The 26200-nt window shown below is 45.8% G+C and overlaps 1 protein-coding gene across 3 annotated transcripts in view; it reads left to right on the forward strand.

Annotated features, from left to right (window-relative positions):
• Positions 1-26200, forward strand: part of LOC138285261 (interleukin-18-like) — a 294006-nt gene that overhangs the window by 95507 nt on the left and 172299 nt on the right. For all 3 annotated transcript variants that reach the window (XM_069224972.1, XM_069224970.1, XM_069224971.1), the window contains one exon: positions 258-348. In XM_069224972.1, coding sequence (XP_069081073.1) covers positions 258-348 — 91 coding nt within the window. The remainder of the gene's footprint in view (positions 1-257; positions 349-26200) is intronic.

Genomic DNA, 26200 nt, shown 5'->3' on the forward strand with positions numbered 1-26200 from the left:
TAAAAAATTATTTGGTTTCTTATCATATCTGTTCACAAAATTTGTAAGTGATTTTTAAATTTAAAATAACTATTATTTTTTGATGAAATGTGTAAAAAATATGATTTAAATATATATTGTGTACACACATTTTTTTCTGCAAAATTCTGTCATTGGAAGTATATATAAAACCACGCAACTATTGCATTTAACCACAGTAATGCATTACATATTACTGTTTTTGTTTAAAAAACGAGTAATGTTTTAATTTGTTACAGGTCCTCTAACTTCTCGGCAGAGGAGCTTGATTTGCTGCCAACAGAGATCCAGTCCCTGTACAGCCAGCTGTATGGCTCACCAGAGAAACAGGTACATGTTTAAAATGAAAATGTAATTCTCACGAACTTGTTTTTTTTCTTTGACACAAAGGCTAGAATGTCCCTTTTTATTCCTGAGTGAATTGTCGTGAAGAAGTGAAGTTTCACTTCTTAGTAAATTAAAATTGAAAAGTCTTGATGTCTATTTTGGAACACCTTTTAATCAGATAACACCACAACAATATTAGGATATTATGTGCTATGTGTGTGACGCCCTATTTTTTCTAGTGTTTGTGTAGTTTTTATATATCTATCTATCTAAATATATATAGATAGATAGATATATAACTTTGGAGGACACTGATCGTTGAGTGAGTGCCTTCCTTTGAATTGGAACTGTTGGCATTTGGGATATATATAATATTTTAATGTGAACTATACTAAATCAACAATATGTTAATTTTTAAAATATATTTGTAGTAAATATAACCTATGTATATATATATATCTTTTTTTTACATACCAGATAAAAATGATTTGTGCTATGAGTATAAGAGAAAAATACAGCAATTTTTTAAATGCAGAAAAATGTTAAACAAATTATGTTTCTGCACTTAAATGTTCACCGATTTAAAATAAAAAAATGTATGTTTGTCATATACATGTAACAGTTCAATATATGGGAAAGGTAAGTCATGTGCTGCAAGTACACATGACACAGGCCCCCAGTCACTTGTAAGAATATATCCCATTCATACGCACACATGTTCATACATCCCCAAGGACCACACAAGGCAGCCCCTTCATAGTGCCCTTAGTCATAGTATTAGGTACAAACCATAGTATCTAGCTTTATGGACATTAGGGTTAACATCAATGAAGCCCGGCATTGGGATGTCTTATAACATTGTAGAAGTTGTTTAGCTTCCAGTATCTCGCAATGAGAATTCACTGATCAGAAGTAGCTCTCACTACAGAACATGTTGCAGATCCTGGCCTAGATGATGTAACTGGCCTAGATTATTAGAATGAGGACATGTGAAGGGATAAGGGTACTTAATAGGTCACTATGAATTTTAAGTTTTATGTTAGAAAATGTAAGAAACGAATATGCTGCTCCAGCTTTTTCAAAATGCTTGCGATTGTATTCTCAAAATTGTGTTACATCAATACAAACAAACAAAAACTCACAATATTCAGAAGAAAACCATCTGGAACGCCATTGCAAAGAAGGTGCAGACCCTGGGGGTCTACAAGCAGCACAGCATTCATTGTCGCAAGAGGTGGGAGGGGCGACAGTGCTGGACCAAAAAGTAACCTGAAGTCCAGCTCGGCCAGTCCTCCCAACATGGGAAGTTTGTGTGCTTCACCCTGACCCTCCTAATGGCCCACATACTTGTGGTGGCTTCTCCACAGCTTAATGACAGTTAATAGCCCAACAGCAGCATCAAGGGAGTACGTTCTTTTTTAGTTCTGCTTGTTTTAAAGCAAGAAAATATGGCATCAGCATAAAGACTGACACATGTCCTACGCATAAGAGGAATTCTTGAAGGTTTCTTGAAGGTGTAAGTTTTGCATTGGGTGTATGATGATGTGTTTTGTTTATTTTTTTGTTGAACATAATACTACCATATTTCTGATCACTACCAAAGGACTGTTCGGAGCAGACACAAAAAATGTACATGAGTGTGTTAGATGTGATGAGGGTCAGCTATACCCGACAGGCCAAATTTTTTTAAAGTGTGATGGTCCGTCACAAATGTTAAAGAGGTTATGTTGGCCCTATTACAGCTGACATAACATAAAATGCACTCATGATATAGTAGGTGTTCCAAACGACACATTGGTCAGTTGATATTATAGACAGACAATAGTGAGCACATGAGCCAAAAAGCCTAGAAACGTGAAAATAAATGGCAAGATTTTTCAGTCAAAACAAATTACAAATACAATTCAGTTTATGTGGAAAGTGACAGATGTGCATGATATCTTACTTCTTCGCAAATGTACATGTAAGCCAGTCTGTTTTTTGAAAAATGAATTTGATAGGCATACATTTTTTTTAAAAAGAGAGGAATGTGTACACCTTGGTGACAGAGTGACACATACCCAAAAACAAGTTTTTATGTCCTTTCTAATGTCCAGATGATCAATCAATATTGAAGAAAAATAGATTAGTTAAAGGGACTTTTGCAGATGGACAATGTGCAATGTGCAAAGGTTATTTTACTTGAAATTGATTTTTGTGATGTAAGTGCACTATTCAGTACAGCCAATCTGAACCATTCAGAGGTGTTAAATGATTCCAGGGGAAAATTGGAAATATTAAAGAAAAATGATCATAAATAATATGGGAGAAATAATTGGAAATTAGTAAAATGTGACCAAATGGTTTCTGAAGCTGTTCCCTACATGGATGGGATAATGGTACATTAAACCTAAGTTTGAAAGCATTGAAGCAGGTGAAATATGAACATTTTGAAAATAGTTTGAGAAGAAAACCTCATGATCACTTCTGTTTATGCAGAAACAATACAACTAGTGTATATATCTTTTCAGCATCTTCATGAGCAGGTGAAGGGGACATTGGCCATCAAGGTGGGGAAGCAGCTGCCGCTGTGTGTCAGGTAGTGAGATATCAGACATCGATGGGAACAGTGGCATGAAGAGTGGGAGCACTGGAACGTAGACCTCCATCTCTTCATCATCTTCAAAGACCTCCACAAGCAACCAGTCCCCAGTGGTGGCAGACCCTTCAGGAACTGTACCATCTGCATTCTTGTTATCCACCCAGAGACCCATTTTCACCCTCCCTGTTGCTCCCCACATTTGGACAAACCTAAGCCTCTAAAAGGGCTGCGGTCTCCGATTAAGGCACCTCACTCCGTGCCCCTGTCCCCTTGGGTGCGCTGAGTGAGGAGGCTACTGACCCCTTATATAGCATCTCTGTCGGTCAGACAGGGATCATGAATGGCATCCAGGGCCTTAGTTGCCAAATGAAACAAACAGTTGCATTTCTGGATGCTATTCATAGTTTAATGTCTGACATGCAGCGATCGCTTGTTAAAATAGCCTCCACACTCACCGTAGCCCCCCAACCAGCCCAGCCTTGTGATCTAAATCAGGTCCCTTCCTCATTCCAAGTCCAACCCCCATCCCAAGCTTTGGAGGCACCCACTTCAACAAACACAAAGCAGCACACTCACACACACACACACACACACACACACACATAAACACAAGCACACAAAGAAGCACAGACACCCAATGACATAGATACACTACTGATACTACACCTACAGGAACCACAGGCATCATACCTAAAAGCACCATAACCACCACCACACCCACTACCTTCATTACACGCACAAGCACCATAAACACCAGCACACGTACAATCCCCAGCACATCCACCACCACCATAACCACCAGCACACTCACACCCACCAGCACAAACACCACCAAACTCACAAGAACCACAACCACCAGCACACCCACAACCACCACCACACCCACAAGTACCACAACAACCACCTCAACAGCATACTCATCTAAACACACTCACACAAAGGCACACCTGCATGACAACAGCCACATAACCCAAATCCATACACTCTCTCAAACACCAAACACTTGCTAAACCACACACATCCAAACATACACCAGACACACATGCAGCTGCAAAACATACAGACAAGCACTACAACCACAACAACCACCGTAACAGCACACTCATCCAAACACACTCACACAAAAGCACACACACAACAACACCAACCAAACACAAACGTATGCACTCACCTGAGCATCAAACACATTCCTAAATATAAATATACATAACATACACCAGACCCATATGCACGTGCAAAACAGACAGACACACATACATCATCCACTCCAGCTCTCAGTACCTCCCAAACCCAATCATCTTCCACCCCTCCTACTCATACTTCTCCACCTGAATAAATGTCTTACCTGTCCCTAACCCCTGTGAAACCTAAACCCACCACTTCCAAAAAAGATCCTTGAGGTGCCTGCTCTGCAACTGCTAATGCCCTTTCCTGGGGAGGTTACCCCTTGGCAATCTATTTAAGAGGCAATATATGGGTGAAACCCCACAGACTGATGCTGTGCATCGCGGTTTTCCTTCATTTATAATTTAGTTTGAATAAAAATCTGAGCAAAGTATCCCATTTGTTAATAAAATTATTTTTACAAGGTTTGTCCTGACATTATTGACCATTTGGAAGTCTCTGATTAGTAACAATGTTAATGATGAAAATGTGTGATACATAAACTTACTTACATTTATGACGGTAAATATAAAAGCATTTTTAAATAATAATAATAACTTTTATTCGGTATGAAAAAATTCATCCATTACAATAAATAATCACCAATACATTTGTTAAAAACAGCAATAAAACCATAAATAATAGGAACACCCATCAAGAATAAAAACATATATAACCACATGCATAGAAACAATAAAATAGAAAAGATTCATTCTAAAAACTCCACATTATTACGCTAAGTAATAGCTTCCTTCAGGAATGATCCCAGCCCCTTCCACACAAGTACATCTGAGGCCATCTGCAGCCACATAAAAGCAGGACGATATTGCACAAAACCCTTGGGCCTTAGGAGAGGTAATAAAAAACGAGTTCTAAATGGTGCATAAAAAACACAAAACAAAGTAAAATGGGGCAAGGTCTGCTGGGACACCCCATCACAGGGGCAGGGTCTAATACATTTGTCCCCATACTGACCTAGCGGGAAACACAGATTACTTCTGATGATCCCTAAGCGGAAACGGGTTATGAGAGACCTTTCCCTCACATCCTTTATCTCTAAGAGATAGCGCTAAGGACCTACCCACATCTTTAACATAATGAAATCCCTGATTGATTTTTTCCCTAAGGCCTCCCCCTCCCTCCTGTTCTTCTGGATTCTTAAAAAATTCTCCTTAACCCATTTCTTATCACAACTGGTCAGGCCTTCAGGATAATCAACCAATTCCGGCCGCCCCAAATCACGAGCCATCTTCCTTATGTGCATCAAACAGGGAATATTCTTTACATTGTCACAAGCCAGACAATCCCTTAAGATATCCCTATTCAGAGTGGCATGTTCGTTAGTCCAAATTGAGATCCATAGCAGAAGGGGAGCCAACTGAATAGTGTCCTGCACAAACTCAAGCTCCAGCTCCAAATGAAGGCTAAAACCAGGGATATTTTGTCCAACTCCCAATAGCCTTCTACAGAACCGATTTTCTTTTGCCGTAAGGGCTCGGGTGTCCATATACCTCCAAAGTGCAGCACCATACAGCAGGACAGGGAGGCATTTCCGCCTATACATTTCAAACAAAGGCTTCATAGGTTTACTACCTACCCTTACAGCAAAGTCAAAAGTCGCGCCAACTGCTGCATGAAAAAGCGCACCCCTTCTGGCAATACAAGATTTCCAAGATCCTTTCTCATCAAAAATAATCCCTAGGTATGGAAACTCATGGACCCTACTAATAATTTGATCCTCCACCCTTAGCTCCCCCACCCTACTCAAGGGTCTTCCACACACCATAAAATGAGATTTCTTAAAATTGACCTCTAAACCCAAAGCTGACATAAAGGAGGCATAAGCTCTAACTATTTCCCGGAGACCATTCATAGTGCGGGCCATGAGGACTGCGTCATCCGCGTACGTCAGCACAGGGATCTCAGTACCATTCACCTTTGGAACATCCCTACAATGTTTCATCAGAAAATCAGACAATCCATTTGTATATAGAAGGAACAAAGTAGGAGCCAGAACACACCCCTGGCGCACACCCCTTGAAAGCTTAAAAGCCTCTGAGCATTCCCCATTAGACCCCACCCTCACATTTGCAACCGTCCCAGAATGTAGATATCGGACCAACTCTACAATATTAGGATGCAGCCCTAGCTGATTTAACCTTTCCCATAATATAGACCGGTTCACCTTCTCGAAGGCACAGCTAAGATCCATAAAAGCAAGATAGAGCGTACCTTTCCTGGCCTGCGTGTATTTGCCGATCATCGTCAGTAGGTTGAGACATTGATCTCGCGTGCCAAGGCCTTCCCTAAAACCATACTGGTCCCGGCTTAAAATATCATTCCCTGTCATCCAGGACTCCAGACGCTTTAAAATAATCCGTCCCAGAATCTTCATCGAAGAGTCCAGTAGAGAAATAGGGCGGTAGGACTTAGGATCATTTCGGTCGCCCTTTTTAAACACTGGGACAATACATGCCAGTCTCCAAGAGGCAGGGATACCCACAGTAACTGCTGCATTAAGGACGTTTAAGAGAACAGGTGCCCATAACTGGGGGTTTGCTTTATACAAGTCCATAGGTATCGAATCCGGGCCCGGAGCTTTATTACTCGCACTACTCTGTATTGCATCCATAACCTCCTAGAGCGAAAACCTGATTGCTAGGTTGGGAGCCATCTCATACTCGTTCTCCCGGTTATTTCTTAGGGGAGAACCCTCAAAAATACTACAAAAGTGAATTACCCATGCTTCTGGGGCGATGTTACAGCCAAGGCCCTCAGATGTATCTGTTCCAAAGGAACCTCTATTTACCACTTTCCCAAACAGGCCAGGATCCTTCAGAGCTATGGCACGTTTTAACTCTTCCCAGGCTTTATCTTTATGTTTTATCTTGCTATCCCTCAGGGCCTTCTTATATTTCATTCTAGCTTCTTTTACGAGGACCCAATCCCTAGGATGTTTCTTAGTAGCCATCTTCAGGTTTGCCCTTGTGGCATAGCAGGTCTTATCATACCAACCACATTTACGTTTACTAGGTTGGCTGCCTACTGAAAAAAAGGCAGTCTCTCACTGCTGCATTTACTACTGTTATTGCATTCATAACAGTTTTAGGATTAGGAGCCTCTGTCAAGAGTGTGTCCATAAATAAATGTAAATTTTCCCCCACCACCCTACCGCCTACCCTGGTCCTTTATCTCCACTACTATCGGCCTACCTCATCCTAATTTACGTAGGGCCCCAGGGAGTTTAAAGGATACTATAAGGGGATTATGATCACTGAAACTCTCCCCCAGCACCTCCCCCCCCAATCACCAGGTCTTTCGTAGGTGGATACATAAAAATATAGTCAATAGTGGATTCAGATCCTCTTCCCACATAGGTTGGGAGTTGATGAGTGCCTATGGCTTCTATATCACACAGATTCAGAAGGCCCATCTTCCTGAGTTCCTTGATTAGGACTCTGCCTCTGGAGTCCTGCAGACCATCCACTGAATAATCCTCGCAGTCAAAAATAAAGGGATTAACCACAGTACTGAGCCTCCCCAACTTAGCATTAAAGTCTCCAGAGACAATAGCACAGAATTCTAACCCCATCTCCTCCATTCTGTGTTTCAAAACCTGAAGAACGGAAAACAGGGCCCCAATTTGGCACCCCACATCCCACACAGCGTTATAAAAGTTAACCAATAAAATATTAAAATTATTAGAGAAAATTACCTATACCAGCAATATACCTTGGTGATTGCAGTTGATTTGAAAAGCACCCACTATCTTAGAGAGGCGGATTAGAGTAACCAAGCCACCTTTTGAGCGGCCACCAAGAGACTTCACAGCTGGAATTGCAAATCTGTTATACCCATCCCACACAGACAACCCCTCCGACCAGGTTTCCTGAAGCATGATCACATCAAAATTAGTCACACACCTAATCCACGCCTGATCAGAACTTAGCATCATAGCCCGCAATATTCCATGGGATAAGTTTACACTGTGGGGGCACCTCTTCCCTTATAGCCAGGGTCTTGGGGCATTGTCAGTCCACCCCTTCCAAGGATAAATTACTGTTAGTGACAGTTCTTCTGCTAGTTGCCTGGAGACTATTCTGGCCCAGGGGGGGAAACCTACCAGAGCCCAGAGACACCCCGGCACTCAATCGCATGTGGTAATAAAAGGGACCATACCTATTGTACCAGCTCTAAATACAGCAGGGCGGTAAGTAGAAAGGAGCCTCTGACTTAAGGCTGGGTATCTAACATATATAATAATACAATCTTCATCCCCCACCTTATTTTTGGCCCGACCCATCCAATTCTTCTGGCAAACAGAATATCATTGAAATCCTTACATGAGAAATCACAGTTCTTACTCAACCAATATCCAGCCTTGTTTGTGAGTTGGGCCGTGGACTCAGTTACCCCAGGGGCAAGAGCAGGTACATTCGTCAATACCACCACATAGGGGGCACAAGCTGGGGGGAGATCCAAACAGGTCAATGCAGGCCTAGCCGTCGGGAGATTCAGATTAGTATTCCCAACCAACTGTTGGTCATCCCCCCCCGCTACCACAAAATCAGGATCAGGCTGCCTACTCCAGCTAGGCCTATTGACAGTCCTATCCGCCCTTAATACAGAAGTCGGTGCAGCCGGCGCAATCTCAGCATGAGTGCCTGACCCCCAGAAATTCCAGAATTAACCAATAACTGAGATGATTTTCCCAGAGGCCCCAATGGCCCCGCAGCGTCCTCCGGCAGGAGCAACTCCTCACAGGGATGGGATCACCTGGTCAGGGCCACACATCCACCTACACAGTACCTCCCCTGACTTCCTTGCACAGAGATCAGAGAAACTGCCTTTTCTATGGCCGATAGTTTCGCCACAACGGGGGATCAAATCTCCTGGATCATTTCACGAAATTTTGACAATAAAATAGTAACATCACAAACCAGCTGCTGGCAAGGTGCAGGGTCACTACTCGTACCCTTAGGGAGTTCCAAGGGGAATGTTTTCGACTTGGGGATCGATTTCTTTAAGACCTTTTTTTTCCTTGGGGGGGCTACATTTATCCAGGGGGCAGGCCGGGGGAGAAGATAATAAAAGTCTTTTGCTTCTTCTGGAGGGGCCTTGGCCACCAGAACCCTCTGTTGTCTCTATTAACTCAATTTGAGCAGGCTCAACATCAACCATAACAGTACCTTGGTCTCCCCCCGGATAAGTCACTTCCACATCCACAACCTCATGAGGACCACTATCTATTGGGGCCAGCAGACGCCAGTCCTCCAGTTCCATGGATAACCTCCTCTCTGCCAGATCAATCTCCTTCGTTACGACCTCGACAGCTCTTGCGAGGAAGGAGTCCAATGTGGTGGTGCCACTTCCCTGTCTACTACCGCCACCCCCTCCGCCCATAGGACCAGTTAACGGACCTCTTTTCCTGCCCATTTTAACAGCAAAAGTTTCAATAACAAAATAACAAACAAAACAGACTAATGAATAAGATTTAAAAATATTAAAAAGCCACTAGACCCACTAAAAAGGCTCCAAAATGTTCCCCAATAATAGTAAATGTATAAAAAGTCACCCTCCACTGGAGATGAAAGAGGGGTGACCCAGCCCAGCCTCAAACGGGCGATGAAGGGCGCAAGACGGGCCTGTTCTTGGCCCGGGTTTTGCCCGGACGCCGCCCGCGCGCGTCCCACGGTTGCGGGAGCGCGAAACAACTTTTAAAGGGCTCCTGCCCCCTCTGTCAGTGCCGGCGCCTCCGCCTCCAATGACTCGCTTCCCGCCACATAACATATTTGTATAGTGCACACATGCTGGCCCAAACATTCATTGTGATAATGGACACTTACACCATAATTTTAAGTGTTAATACAGGTGTATTTATTTTAAATTGATACGTGATGAAAATAAACACATATGCATTACATGTTTAAAGAGTTAAAAGTTAAGAGTAAATTAAAATGTAATAATATACAGAAAATGCACTAAATAAGGGAAAATGTGACACTAATAAATATATAAGATGTTTTAAGTTTTGAACTAACATTGATTTTACTTGTATTGCAAGCAAATGTTTTCCTTGCAATTTCTAGATTTTATTAAAATTATATTATTCCCAAAATGTGTCATGCATGTGTATATAATTTGAAAGTATACAAAATATTTTTAAACACACTTGTTTGGACACATTTTAAATTTGGAATTAATATCACTTTTTGTATAGGTGTCCATTAGCACGAGGGCAGCTTGCATCAAATTTGTAAATGGAATTGTTTCATTAGATTTCATATACAACCACTTACGCACATATACATTGTACATTCGGAAATTATTGCTTGTAAATGTGAATTAATAATGCACAAGGCCAAGGCTAATATAAGCAGACAATTCAAAAGCTAACAAGTAAAAAAGACACTTACTTTCGATTCTGGTGACAGGCTTGATTTGCTTCATGATCAAGCAGAAGTAACAAAGGAAGAACATGGATGATTGGGTTCATCATGGAAAGGTAAGTGACAAAAAGAGAAAAAGGTAAGTTTCAAGTTTATATCACTTCCAGTCCACCAACTCAGGCGTGGAGGTTTACCCACCACAGTTACATCAACAGGAATGTACATCGTGATTGGCCCGGTGGAAAAATTGGCTGTACTCCCTCCGACACCTGTATTTGCCTATGGCGCCGTTGATGCGGGAGAAAAATCCTGACGTAGGTGGCAGCACTCTGACAGATTTTCCTTTAATGACCTGCCAGTATTTAAATAGAGTGGGAGGACTGCCTTCTAGGCAGATGGAGAAACCAACAGAAACATGACGGCAGAACCAGATCCACCAAGATCTAAATCAAGCTTTAAATCTAATCTGGCCAGCCTATTAGGTATTATCATGTCATCCACTCATAATAAGATGACTACAGGAGCGTAGTGTGAATTAAGGGTTTAGGAGTATTTAGAAAGAAAGCTTAGGGGAGGCTTCATGCCTGCTTTGGTGGCATGTATGGCTATTAAAATATCTGTGTTCATCTTCCTGTGAGATCTGGATACAGCTGCTACTCAAACAGTTTGAATTGCAGTTTTGGCAGTTAAGTCAAATACACAGTTCCCTTTTGCATGAAATCCATCATGCTGATGGCTCAAAGTGTACCTCATACTGACCAGTGCAAGGTTAACTTGTAAGATAGCTATCCTTCCCAAGATTTGTTTATCTTTAACTGATTTTCCCTTTGAATCCAGTCAATCGCCAATGTTGCTAATCAACATGGCACCCTTGCACACAGAAGGCTGAATCCAACACTAAGGCCCTATTATGACATTGGCGGCAAATGTCGCCTACCGCCACAGTGACGGCCGTCAACATACCGTCACTGTGGCTACAGACTGTCCATGGCATTATGACCGTAGCTGGAATACGGCCAGAAGGCTGGCGGAATACCGTCAACGGTCACAGCGGCGGACGTGTTCCATGATACAGCCTGGTGGTGTTTTGCTGGCGGAGCAGCACTGCGTCCCGTCTCCTGCCAGAGGACCCCCAGCAAGCAGGTAAGTCGGGTTCTCCAACAGGAGAGGGGGGCGGGGGGTGTTGTGAGATGGTATTCAATGGAAAGAGCTTGATCCATCAGACCACGAAGATCTTCAACTCGGGTGGAGTGTACTAACTCATCTTTAATCTCCTCTTTAAGTCCTCTACGGAATAAAGTCACCAGAGTTCGTTCTACCCAGGTGGTCTCAGCCGCTAGCTGTCGAAATCGGGTAATATATTGGAGGACATCTTGTGAGCCTTGTTGGATGTCACATAAGGCTTCTTCCGCAGAGGCCTCCAATCCTGGATGACTAAACATCTGTTTAAACCGATTCACGAGGGCGGGATAGTCCGACAATACTGGATCATTGGATGATACCATCGGGGTTGCCCAGGCCAAGGCAGGAACGGATAGCGCCCTGATAAGATATCCCACCTTTGTCTTGTCGTGGGAGAATTGGGTAAGTCGGAAGGCGAAATACACAGTTAATGCATCGAGGAACTCGCGCAGTTTAGTTGGTTCACCGGAGAAATGAGGAATAGAGGTGGAGATGGCCGGAACATCTGCACTGCGGAAAGCCAAAGCCTGTTATAAAGCAGCATTCTCATTGCATAATTGTTGCAGTTCCTGTGCCTGTTGCTGAATGGTTGCCAGAAGAGATTGATCAGGATCTGCAGCAGCCGCCACTAAATCATCCATGGTGTTAGACGACGTCGGGAGTATTGGGCGCTGCAATCTGTCACGATTTACATGCTGCTTTAATCTGGAGTCCGCAGAACGAGTGACGAGGATCTTGTTCTTGAATGTTCGGCCTTGGCCCAGGTAGGGGCGATTCTTTCTGGTAGCCACGGTGCTGCAGGCAATGGGAACGCCAAGAGCAGCCCGTGTCCCTCAGAAGTAGTGCCAGAGGGAAAAAAATCACTGAAAGGGACAAAAATCTCCAAACAGATAGGTTCCTGCAACAGGAACAAAATGAATAGGTAACAACAGGAGCAAAATACAGGAAAAAACACTGGAACAGACGAGAACCAGCACAGAATACAAGGAAGCAGGTGCGAAGACACCATCCAAACAGAAAGTGTTGCAGTGCAAGGAGAGAAAGAAGCACAGCCCTTCAATACCAACAAATAGGAAGTGACCAACAGGAAGTACAAGGACACCATATTAGATAGGGAAACACAGAACAGAATGGACAAGGAGCCATAGAGAGTAGGGAGACAAGGAATGCTGGGAAGAGATGGGAATATGGGAAAGGGAGAAAACATAAAGGAAGGCACAAGAAGACAACAGGGAAGAGAATAAGAAGTAAAGAAGAACAGGTGAGTGGGGGAGGTCAGACCTGCCTGAGAGCGCGGTGCGCTAAAAAAGAACGAGGCCCCATGCCCAATTAAGGAGCAGAGCAGGCTGGGGGCTTTTGACAAGACCGCTGAGGGACCGCCGTGCTGAAGACCGCCAGTGGTGGCGGTTTTCCGCTCGGCGTATTATGACTGCTGCCAACCCTCCATCCTTTTCCGGACGCAGAGCCGCCAGCAGTCATACTGGCGGGCGGCGGGCAAGTGGAGGTTGCTCCACCTCCACCGCCACGTCAACAGAACACCGCCCACTGAATCACGTTCTGTGATTCGGCGTGGCGGTGTTCTGTTGACGGTGTGGTGGCGGCAGAGCAGCCCCCATGGATCCCGTCCCCTCCCGGAAGATCAACGGACAAGGTAAGTTGATCGTCCGTTAGGGGAGGGGGGTGGGGGATGTTGTGTGATGTGTGGGTGCATGGGGGTGTGAGTATGTAGAGGGGGTGTGTGAGTGCGTGTATGCATGAGGGGGTGTAGTGTGAATGGAAATGTGTGTGTGTATGTCTGTAGGTATGTCTGTATGGATGTGTGCGTGTATGTTTGAATGTGGGTGTGCGTGTCTGACTGTGTGTGTGGATGTTGGCATGTTTGTTCATCTGTGTGCTGGAATGTGTGTTGGTGGTGCCTGCATGCGTGTCGGGTGTGTGTCTGTGTTGTGATGTCGGGGGTAGGGGTGGGGAGGGGGTCCTGCCACCTTTGGGGGGTAGCAGGGGGGTTGGGGGTGTCGGGGACGGACGAGGGGGTGGGGGGTGGCGGAGACCCCTATCAGTGCCAGGGACGGAATTCCCTGGCACTGATAGTGCTTACTGCCATGGATTTAATGGCGGTTCCAAACCCCATGAAATCCATGGCGGTAAGCCGGGTCATGATACCGCCGGCGGTCTTGTGACGGCCGCCGGGCTGGAGACCCAAGTCTCAAGCCCAGCGGTTGTCTCCGCCATGGCGGTCTGATCGGAGAAGTGGCGGATTACCATGGCGGTAACCGCCATGGTCATAATTCCAATTTTTTTACCGTCAGCCTGTTGGCGGTAAAACCGCCACTTCTCCATCAACCGCCAGGGTCGTAAAGACCCCCAGAGTGTTATGTAGGGTCTGTCAGCTCAGCATGCAGAGACCAGGGCCTCTAACATGTATCTCCCAGTATGGGACCTAGTCTAAGCTGTGGGAGAGTCGCTGTGGCTATGCAACTGTGGCACTGTCCCCACTCCCTCTACACCAGCAGATCCTGCCAGGTGGCCAGTATGAGACTCTGGTGGCAAAACCTGCCCTGAATGCCTCATTCCTTTGAATAGATTAGGAATGGGTACAGAGGTAAATCATTAATCTAATCCATATGTGCATTTAGCATCATTATCAGTGTTCGTCTTTGATTCACGACACGTCCCTTGCTCCCACAGCTCTGTTGTCACCTTCACAAAGGTCACATTTGTCCTGTACAGGCGTACTGCATAACTGACAGTGCAGACAGTGTGTTGATTCCTGTGAGGCCATGATATTTGACTCAGTATCTTGGTCACATAGCAGAAACTGCATATTGCATTCTTTTTTTGTTCTATGCCATCTCTATAGGATGACATATATGTCCAATGGAGTGTTCTGTGGTACAGGTACGTAGCACAGAACCCCACCACCTGAAGTGGCATGAGTCTGCATTTGTTAGTCCACATGCCTACACAAGGACAAGGACGACACTTTCTATACCCACCATTCCAGCCCCTTCATTGTTACTCATGTGTAATGTTGGAGCTTGTACTCTGGCAGTTGCCTGTAGGGACTGCATGCAGTGAGCCAACCTCACAGACTGTGAATTTATTGGCCCATTCATGACTAAGGAGCCTAGAAGGTGCCGACCCCCCGGGTCCACAGCTGACAGAACACCCACTGCAGAAAAAGGTGGGAGGACCTGAGATGTTGGGTCCAGAAAATCACAGAGGTGGAGCTGAGGCTGACCTCATAATGTAGTTGAGCTGCCCGTCGGACTATGACGACCCCCTCCCCCCATGGCCTGCATTGTGGTGGTGGTCTTCCCAAGCCTTGAAGAGGCACTTGAGGACATCACAGCAGCCACACAGGGTAAGTACAGGGTATATTCCAGCCTGTCACATTACCAAGAGAATGTGTTAGGTTTTGACAGCCCCCCCTAACAATTAGGGATGATCCATGTGTCACACAGTAGAAGAGTGATTGTTTCTGTAGACATGTTATGTGTTATATACAAATGTGCCTTGCCTATTGGCCCAGGGACCTAGGACACAACTGTGTGCAATCTACAAACCACTAGGGATAAAATTTGGCTGTGTACAGTGATCAATCAAGTATTGATTGTTGTGGTAGTTTGTGTAAATTCTATGCAACCGACCATTACTCCTCAATGTTACAGGCCAAAGGTAAAGAAGTGATCACTGTCCTCAGCCATGTGTCTGGGTAAATGAGTATATTGGCATCTGCCACCCAGAGGCTGTCCTCAGTGTAGTCTATAATGTGAAGATGGCCTACAGAGCCTAAATTGTACTTTAGGTGTAGCTACAGATCAATACTTTACCTTGGTAAGCGAGGAATGTCCATTGACATGATTTATGTGCCATCACTGTTGACAACATTCCTTGTGCCTACTTGTCAGCATGTGTCCCTTTCTCATTAGCAAAACATTTGTAAGCTGCTGTTTCATGCATAGTCTACCTGTGTCAACGGGATGATGTCTGTATTCCTGCACATGTATGTGCATGGCAACCTATGTGTGAAACATCCCATTTACAATGGGGGTACATTTAATGTTTAGCGTGTGTCACCATTGTTTATTGGCTGACACATTCCCTCATGGATCATAGCATGTCATTTGGCATGTACAACTGCAGTAGCAATGAGGGACAAGACAGATAGGCCTTTAGATAAAGTTTTGAGCCATAATGTGTATTTCTATGCCAATGATGTGGCAGCAAATAGCAAAGTGCACTGCACATGTGTAACTGGTAAGGTTTGTAGCCTGACTGTTGGAATGCATCATAGATTGACTTGCAGTTATGTTGAGATCACATGTTTTTGGGGGTAAGCATTCATCCACAGACAGACAACCTGGTCTGTAGGACCATTATGGAGACAATGATATAGCTTCCACTTGGGCAACATGTTAAGAGAGTTCTACAAGTTGTTGCAAATCTCTGGGTCTCTCCAACATTCAAGGGACTAATGGTATCTACTGATGCACTCAGAATATGTCATTGTAAGGGGTGCCAGACATCAGTGGTGATTACCCTGGGGTTTACTGATTGATTGTGTTGTGGATTTTAGGGGCATATCTCCCCGTCAAATTGCACTTGATGTCTACAGTGTACATTTTAAAGCCACATGTGTGGCCTATCTGAGCAACATTAATACTACCTCCATGACTCTACTGGGACAAATATCACTTGGTGGCGTGTGCATTGTGGAACTGCTTCCAGTGTGACATGAGTTTTTCTATGTCACCTTCTGCAGTATATTATACTTTTGTCAGCAACATGGCAGGATGTTGGAGAATCAGTTCTTATTTTTGGGTCATTTTGTATGTGACAAATAGATGTCTGCATGACCTTGTGTGGGATCTGTGGGAATGCAGTTATCATTTGCCTACTGTTGTATGACAACAAGTAACTGACGTCTGCTCCATGGGGCAAAGCTTTGAGGGTGATGAGGACATGTTTAACTCTTACTGGCGCAGCACAACCTCAGCAATCAAATCTAGTTGTCTGAGAGCCTGATATATCTGTGGGCAACTGTTGACAGTTTAGATGGCATGCATGCATATGGTATGGCACATCTAGGGGCCACTTAGTTGGTGTTTGTTGCTGGGGCCAACTTGACATCATGATAATGTTTGCTAATCACAGCTGTTGTTCATCTGTGATCATGGACATGTGATAACCCTATTTCTCTTTGTATTTGCAGCATCAGCTCTGGCAAACGAAGGAGACAGGGCACAGCCAAGTGGGAACACATCTGGCCATGGGACCTCAAGTCCAGACACCATGGACACAGAGGGACCCAGTGGCCTGCAGGGCTAGGGGAGTGTCATACAGGAGACTGGAACATCCTCTTCATCATCGTAATCTTCCTCCAGTGGATACTCCCTAGTGGTGGTGGACGCCTCAGGACATACCCCTGACTATCTTTGTCCGCCACGCCCACTCTATCACAGCCCTCCCCGTTGCTCCCTACCCAGTTGGCTATGCCGGCTCACCCAAGAGGTTGGGCATCTCCTTTGCGGCAGGCCCTAGTCCCTGTTACCCCTGCAGCCCTCAGTGAGGAGGCTATTGACCTCCTGATTAGTATCTCTGTGGGTCAGATAACCATTGTGAATGCCATCCCAGGACTGACAATCCAACTCCAGCAGACAAGGGCATTCCTGGAACGCATTCATGGTGCAATGTCTGGCCTACAGAGATCTTTTCAGGCTCTGGATTCCATACTGATGGCAGCCAGTCACCCCACCCGAGCTCCCGTCCCCTTCACCTCCCTCTTCCCAATCCAACTCCCCATTCTCCTATCTACCCAAAGCACACAGACTGATCCACACGTACCCACTTCAACACACAAGAGCAGCACACAGAGACACAAGCACTACAAAACACAGCAGCACACATCAAACAGACACCAAAGACACATCAGTCACCACTTCCCCCGATACCCCCACTGCCACACACATGACATTAAGCATTCCCAGAGGTACCACCACAACAGTCAGTGACACACCCAGCATACACGCAGACACCACCCCAACAGACACACAGACATCCACCACTATCAGAATACCCACAGACACCACCCTAACAGATATATCCACCCATGCAACAGACACCACCCAAACACAAGAATACTGCCCAGATGCATGCACCCACGACATCCACACCAAGCACCAAACCCCACCCCCTTCTGCTGACTGTCCCCGTGTACCTAAGAAAGTTTTTTTGTTTGACCTTGACCTTTCCCGTTTCCTCCACCTGTGTCCCAAACCCAAGAGGCCCGACCGACCTCTTAACCCCTCCCTTCCACCTACAAGTCTTCTCCTGTCACACCTGTCCCTTGCAAGCACCCATACCCCTCCCCAAGAAGAAGCCCACCCCTCTCAAGAAACAGTACACCCCTCCTAAATGCAAGACCAACCCCACATATGGACGAACCAATGGCCCTGAACTTTACTACATATCAAGTTAATAAACCCTAACAGTTTTTTTTGGGGGTGCACATTTTTCCTGCATTTCCTTTTCTACCTTTATGTTGTTCCTGAGTGACTTGTGTTGTCTGCCTACAGTTTTGTGTGTTTCAGCGTGCTTGCTGATCCATTTGCTGTTGTTTGCAGTATTGATTTTCTTGGCAGTGCTGGAGTTCTCCAAGACAAGGATAAATGTTGACTGCGTGGATATGTGGGTGCAAATGCAGTGGTGGTGTCATGACTTTTTGTACTGTTTGGTATGGTATTTCATCTTGTGTTGTCCAATGTGTGAATGTATGGTGTTAGGCTTGTTCCGCTGATATGGATCATGTATTCATCAGATGTGTCGGCTTGAATTTTGTTTGAGAAGACATGATGTGTGTTTGATTGTGCTAGCTTCCTTTGCATTTGACTGTGCATTTGTCCATTTAGCTGTGTGTACCTTGCAGCTACTTTATGTAGAGGCATGGCCCGGGCAGTTGGAGTTGTCTGACATTTACAGCAATCATTTGGAAAGACATGCCAGTGGATGGAAGTAATATCTGCTCACCTAATTATGTGCATCCAATACAAGGAGGATCTAATAACCCAAAATTCCACACAACACAATGAGAATGAACTTTAAATATGGAACTGGCCACCTATGCCTGCACATTGTCCCTCCTAATAATGCCACATAGACTGCACCAACAGTCACATGAGTGGTCAACCTGGCACACATGGCCACATTCTAGCCTGGGTGGAGGGAAAGGATGGTAAAGTACAGAGAAAACTGTGCACATGAGGTACTTACCTGCTCCTCTGGTGCACCATACAACCATCCATCGAGGGGTAGTACCTTGTCCACTCACCTCTCCAGCTTCTTTGGAGAGAAGGCTGGGTCCCTATCACCTGCTGGGTGTGAAATGATTGCTCCCAGAGGTAGAACACCGCAGCTCAGGTAGTGGAGGTCTTGCTGGCAGCACTGTCAGGATTCAAGTTGGTGAATCTGCAGAACATGGCAGTTACATCCACCATGGACGCGGTCATCACCGCTGGCAGACATAGCCATTGGCCCTCGATCGCCACTGGCAACAACGTTAGCCTATGGTTGTGTCCCCTGCGGTTGCAACCACCTACTGCTATGAAGACTTCCTCCAGCGGTCACAGGCGGTTCCTAATGTTTAGTGGAGAAGGTCAGGCAGCCTCCATTTTTGCATCATGATTTGCTGTACTTGACTATTTGCACTTCGTTATACCCAAAAAACATGTGATATAAGCTCAAATACATCATTATGTTGCATTGTCAAATAGGTTCTTCTTCTCAAACTATATATTAGCATGTTGCAGGGCACAGATAGCATTTAACAACAGTGCATGGTACACCCCTGCCAGTGGTCTTTGTTGCACTTGAGGGAGACAGTCAAATTTCGAAGGGCAACTGTGTCGCACAACATCCTAGTTTGGTCCCATACCATGTATTGGACACATTAGTGTGAAAACATGTGGGTCACATGTGACTCTAGTGTAGTTGCCGGTTGGGATGTGTACTGGGTGCCATGTCTATGCAGTCTGAAATACTATGGGGGTCATTACGATCCTGGCGGACGGTGGAGAAGCGGCGGTAAGACCACCAACAGGCTGGCGGTCTTTTTTTTGCAATTATGACCATGGGGGTTACCGCCATGGTCATCCGCCGCTTCTCCTTTCCGCCCAACAGGGCGGAGACGAGCGCTGGGCTGGAGACCTGGGTCTCCAGCCCGGCGGTCGGCACTATACCGGCGGCGGTATTTGGACCCGGCTGACCACCATGGATTTCATGCGGTTTGGAACCGCCATGAAATCCATGGCGCTAAGCACTATCAGTGCCAGGGAATTCCTTCCCTGGCACTGATAGGGGTCTCCCCCACCCTCACCCCGACTCCCTCCCCTACACCCCCCACCACCCCTGCCACCCCCCAAAGTTGGCAGGACCCCCCTCCCCACCCCGATCCCCAACATCACATCACTCATTCACACACGACACGCACGCAGACACACCGACATACATGCTAACATCCACACACACAGTCAGACACACACACCCACATTCAAACGTACACGCACACATCCATACAGACATACCTACAGACATACACGCACTCATTCCCAAACACACAACGCCCCTGCAAGCATACACGCACTCACACACGCCCTCTACATACACACGCGCACACCCCCATGCACGCACACAACACCCCCTCACCCCCCCCTAACGGACGATCGACTTACCTGGTCCGTCGATCCTCCGGGAGGGGACAGGATCCATGGGGGCTGCTCCGCCGACACCACACCATCAACAGAACACCGCCACGCCGAATCACAGGATGTGATTCGGTGGGCGGTGTTCTGTTGACGTGGCGGTGGAGGTGGAGCAACCTCCACTTCCCCGCCACCCGCCAGTATGGCTGTTGGTGGCTCTCATTCCAAAAAAGGACGGAGAGCTGCCAACAGTCATAATACGCCAAGCGGAAAACCCCCACCACTGGCGGTCTTCAGCACGGCGGTCCCTCGGCGGTCTTTACAAATGATATTGTTGGCATGCATCATGCATGTTGCTGTGGACACACTAACTAATGTTAGAAATCATGTCTTGTCATATATAGGTACCCAGGGAGAGGAGGCGTCAACCTTCTGTCCACCATCCACTGCCAAACCTGAATACCATGGAGCATCGCAACATCATAATGTATCACCGCCTGGTTAGGCAAACAATAGTGCACTTGTGGCATCAATTGGAGCCAGATCTGATGCCAGCTATTATTTATCCAACCAGCATACTACCCATTGTACAAATATTGAAAGTGTTGCATTTCCTGGCCACAGGATCCTTCCAACATACAGTGGCCCTGTCAGCTGGTATGTTCCAGCCTATGTTTAGTCTGGTGTTGGGGGATGTCATCTCTGCAATGATGAAACACCTTGACACCTATATCCAGTTTCCCCAACGTGAGGATTTAGCCATTGTGAAGGCAGACTTTTATGGTTTTGTCTGCCTACCACATGTGGTGGGAACCATTGATGGTACCCATGTTGGCTTGGTGCCACTGCATGCCAACGAAAAAGTCTGTCGCAAGTGGATGAACTTCCATTCCATCAACGTACAAGTAGTCTGCTTGGCGGATCTCTACATTTCACATGTTTGTGCCCATTATACCGGTTCATTGTATGATTCGTTTATTATGCAGAACAGCAGCATACCCCAGCTGATGTGACAACTTAGACCAGAGATGGCCTGGCTGGTTGGTAAGTGACGTCTGTACCGGTTGTGTGTGTAATGTAAGGTGCTACAAACATAAAGTGTGGGACACATTTATACAAGTATGTCCCATTCCTTGGCAGGAGACTCTGCATATCTCAACATACTTGGTTGTTGACACCACTAAGGAATCCAACTATGCCAGGGGAAGTCTGCTTCAATGAGTGCCATAGAAGAACAAGACGGATCATGGAGCTGGATTTTCTGATCCTGAAGAGAAAGTGTGTCAGATCACTGTGGCAAGCTGCATGCTTCACAACCTCACCCTGCATAGGGACATCCAGTACAGCCCAGAGGAGGGGGAGCCTGCAGTGCCATCGGGTGAGACTCTTGAAATGCCAAGTGAGGATGACAGAGGTGAAGAGGAAGGAGTTGACTTGTGGGAAGATCACATTAACAGCTACCTTTCATGAGTGTAAGTATGTCCTGTATTGATATGATTGTGACTGTAGTTGTGAGAATGTGTGGAGTTTGTTTCATACTAAACAGCTAAGGAGCTGACACTCCGCAATGACCAGCCAAAGGCAGTTAGAATAATTTGCATTTGACACATCCCCACTTTGATGATGTTGCTTTGTTAGTGTTAAGTTCCCTGCAATATAAGTGGTTTTCAAGTGGCTGGAAATGTGATTTGTGTCATGGTTATGATTCCAAACCTATTCTCCTTGTTTTGTCTTTATACAGGTACCTTCACCATGACATCCTCATGAGGCCATTTCAGTGTTGTGACATTGACAGGTTTGTGATGCTGTTAGAATAGACGAAGTGGACATGGATTGTTCCAGGTAATGGTCACAGATTTTTGGTGTTGGAGAGCTGTACCAAGACAGCTTGCACAGTGTCTTGGTAGAAGGTCAGAAGTGCCCACTGGACTTGTTGTATGTGCTGGGGATGGGCCACTTATTTTATGTGCTGTGGATGTCTGTCAGCATATGGGTGTGAAACATGTAGTCACAGATGGCAAAAAGATCATTTTACATTTACATAGACTAAACACTTTTTGCATGGCTGATATGTGACTGTTGATATGTTTCAACATTGCAGGCCGCAGTGCCTGTGTCAGAACATTGGCACATATGTGTCATACCACCAGATGAAGGGTAACTGGATCATGATGGGCCTGTGATCAGGGACTGTTGCACTGCCATCTGTCTGTATCTTGGATTATGTGGTGTTGGAAAACATTGGTGTGGTTTGTGATAAGGCTTAAGCTGGTGACATCATCCACTTCCATGTTTGCCTATTATCTGTGTCTATGTCTGGCAAATCCCTTACCTCCGTGGTCTGGGGCTCTGTACCTTGGGATATGTATTATGACTCAGTATGAGTTACACATTCCTGTTTGTAGAACTCCAGACATATGGACAGCCTATGTGCTTTACTCTAGAATTGAATGTATTTGTGTGACCAGACACTTGTGCTGATGTGTTGGTGTGTAATGATTATGGTCCTTAGCAGGTCACTGTATATCTGGGACATATCCCTCCTTGCACAAGTAGCTTGTGTCCACATAGTCTTACATCTCTACATAGCAATCAGTGGAAATAAAGCAAGCAGAGAACACATTTGTGATGAGTGAATTTACTACAATGCTAATACAAAACATATATTGTGGACAGATATAAACTTAGAAGTAAAGTGAAGGGATCAGTTATGGTGGATGAAATCAACTGAGTAGATGCCACACCAATGGGAGTCCAAAGTCCAGAATACTTCTCCCATTTGAACAGGTAGGTGGTTCAGGATCAGTCAATGTGTGGCACACAAAGGAGGTCCCTTAGGAAGAGGTCACTTGCAGGCAGTGGTGGGTGTCTAGCCATCTGCAACTCATGGATTCTTTGTTGGACGAACCCCCTTGTGTGTGTGTAGGGGTCAGCTGCTGCAGAGGCAGGGCTGTCTGGGCTGGTGGTACCCCTGCCAGGGCCTCCTTCCAGTGGCTGGCACCGATGTTGATGAGCCTGGTGTTGCTGCACCAAAGGAATGGGTGGAGTGATGTTGAATAGCTCTGCCCAGGGTGGTATTTATGTCCCTCATAATCCCTAATATGGAGGCCATGTTGTTGTTCTAGACCTCCCGTTTCTCCCGCATTTCCAGATGGATGTCCCTCTGTTGCTGCTTAATTTCATAGAGTTCATTCAGTACCTGGCCCGTTACGCTTTGGGGCTTGTAATAGACCCCCAAAACGTGGCTGATGGTGTCTTTTCTGATGGCAGCCCCAGTGCCCTCACCCCACTGGCCCACAGCATCCTACCCACGCATCTGACCCCCACACCACAGAACTGGGCCCTTGTAACAGGTTGCCCACTCCAACTTGTTTCTGTACCCTCATTGTCTGAAGTGTTGCGCCGCAACTCAGGATCCAGGACTGGAGGGCACAAGATTGTCGACACTGCGCTTGGTACAAAGGTTGGGGGGCGAACGACTGGCTGAGATGTTGTGGCAACCAGTTTGGGAGGTGTTGATATGGGCACAGTAAGACTCACTGTAGCCCTCTGACTAGGTTGCCCAGATGGGCCAGGAGCGTCCTCCTCATCCAGCAGTCCAGGAGTGCTATTCTCACTGAGGGATACATCTGAGGGTGCAGGGTAGGGTGACAGGCCTTTGTGTGCCCAGTGGCAGCTCGAGCTTTTGATGTGAAATCATCTACCTGCAACAGTTAGTGTTACAGTAAGCAGAGACCTTGTTCAAAGTTATGTTGCATTTGATCCAGTTGTGCTAATTAACCGTAGTATTGGGTGTTTTGACTTTACATGTGTGAAGTTTGCCAATTCCTTTTGAACCAAGCAGCTGATGTGATGTGCAGATCATGTGCACTTTGGAGGATGGCCTGGAAATGCCATCTTATCACCAATGCAGGTAAAACAGTGTCTGTGCAGGATACGCCTTTGGTCATTTTGTGGCCTTGTTGATTAGGATGCAGGCAGAGACAGGTGGTGTTTATTTTATATGGGACTGGAGTGATCATGTGGTGAGTGTAGTGTGAATGTATCTTCTGCGCATACCATTCTGGCGATGCATCTTAAGGCCTCTGGAATCATTGTTTTGCACACTGGGTAAAGTGTCCTTCCTGTCCTCAGTTGTTTCATATTGGGTTAGTATGTCACGATGGAGCTAGTTAGGCAGACACATCTCTGAGTTGAGCATTATCTGTATCTTGGTCCCTCCCAAGTGAGTAAACTTCAAATGAGAACTAGGATGCAAATATATTTTGACACATGACCAGTATCCTGGTGTTTGGAGTAAATGATACAGGGCATGCTGGGAGTTGCAGTCAGGTCACTCCCTATACTCCCAGAGACATGACATATGTTATCCTTCCAGGTGAGTGACTGTCAAATGGGATTTAACAAACAGGGGTCTCTTGGCAAGTGACCACTGGGCTTGTGTTTGTAGTTTCTGAAATAGTGCCTTCAGGACTCCCCATTCATATCACTCCCTCTACTTCCCCCACTTGCCAAATGTTGTTCTCCCAGGTGGACACACTTCATTTGTGGGTTACCTAAGGAGGGTATTTGGAGACAAGAACACTGGTCTGGTGGTTGTAGTGACAGAAACATGGCCTATTGGGAGCTGTATTCAGCCCAGTCCCTGTACTTCATACCCTAAACAGTCAGTATCCCCCCAGGTGAGTAAACCGCATTTTGTATTTGACAAAAAGATGTATTTTGGCAGGAGTACACTGGTCCGGTGGTTGTAGTGACATAAACATGGCCTATTGTGAGCTGTGGTCAGACCAGTCCCTGTACTTCACACACTCAACAATTGGTATTCCCCCAGGTGAGTAAACTGCATTTTAGATTTGACAAACAGGTGTATTTGGACAGGAGTACACTGGTCTGGTGGTTTGAGGGAGAAATACAGGGCCTATTGTGATCTGTAGTCAGGTCAGTGCCTCTATTACACACCCTCTACCAATGGTATCCTCCCAGGTAAGTAGACTTCAATTGGGAGTTGACAAACAGGTGTATTTTGGCAAGTGACCACTGGGCTTGTGTTTATAGTTACTGAAACAGTGCCCCCTGGCCTTAGCAGTCATTTCAGTCCCTCCACGTCCCAAGACTAGACAAATAGTATCCTCCCAGGTGAATGTAGAGCATTGGAGGTGTTAGGGACAGGTGTATTTGGGCTTGTGGAGCCTGTGCTGTTGTTTGGAGTCACAGACCCAAGGCCTGCTGGTAGGTGCAGACATGTCACTCACAGGGCTACACACACTGTACAAATGTCATCCCTCCAGGTGAGTTCAATTGCTCTTTGTTCATACAGATCTCTAATATCATCAGACCACTGTGGTAGTGTTTGAAGTTACAGGAACAGTGGCTCATGGAAGTTATAGTCATGTCAGTCCCTAAACCACACACACTGTACAAATATCATCCTCCCAGGTGACTGAACTTCAATTGTGATTTGCCAAAAGGCAGTGTTTGGACAAGTGGACACTGGGCTGGTGAGTGGAGTGACAGTAAATGAGGGAAAAGGTGACTTATGTTCATACATGACATGGCATTTTGACATCCTTTTTATTGTTGTGACTTACCAAAACTCCAATCCCCCAGCTATTCCTGTCAAGCTCTCAGGATGCAGGATGGCCAAGACCTTCTCTTCCCAGGGTAGTAGCTATAACGGGGCACGGGGAGGGCCACTTCCAGTCTTCTTGGCCTGCAGGTGGTGACTGGAGACCTTGCACCTAAGGTAATTCCACCTTTTCTTAATGTCCTCACTTGTGCGCAAGGTGGTGCCTACAGCATTGACTTTGTCAACTACCTTGTCCCATATTTCCGTTTTC

Source organism: Pleurodeles waltl, chromosome 3_1 (genome assembly GCF_031143425.1).
Source record: "Pleurodeles waltl isolate 20211129_DDA chromosome 3_1, aPleWal1.hap1.20221129, whole genome shotgun sequence".
Taxonomy (NCBI): domain Eukaryota; kingdom Metazoa; phylum Chordata; class Amphibia; order Caudata; family Salamandridae; genus Pleurodeles; species Pleurodeles waltl.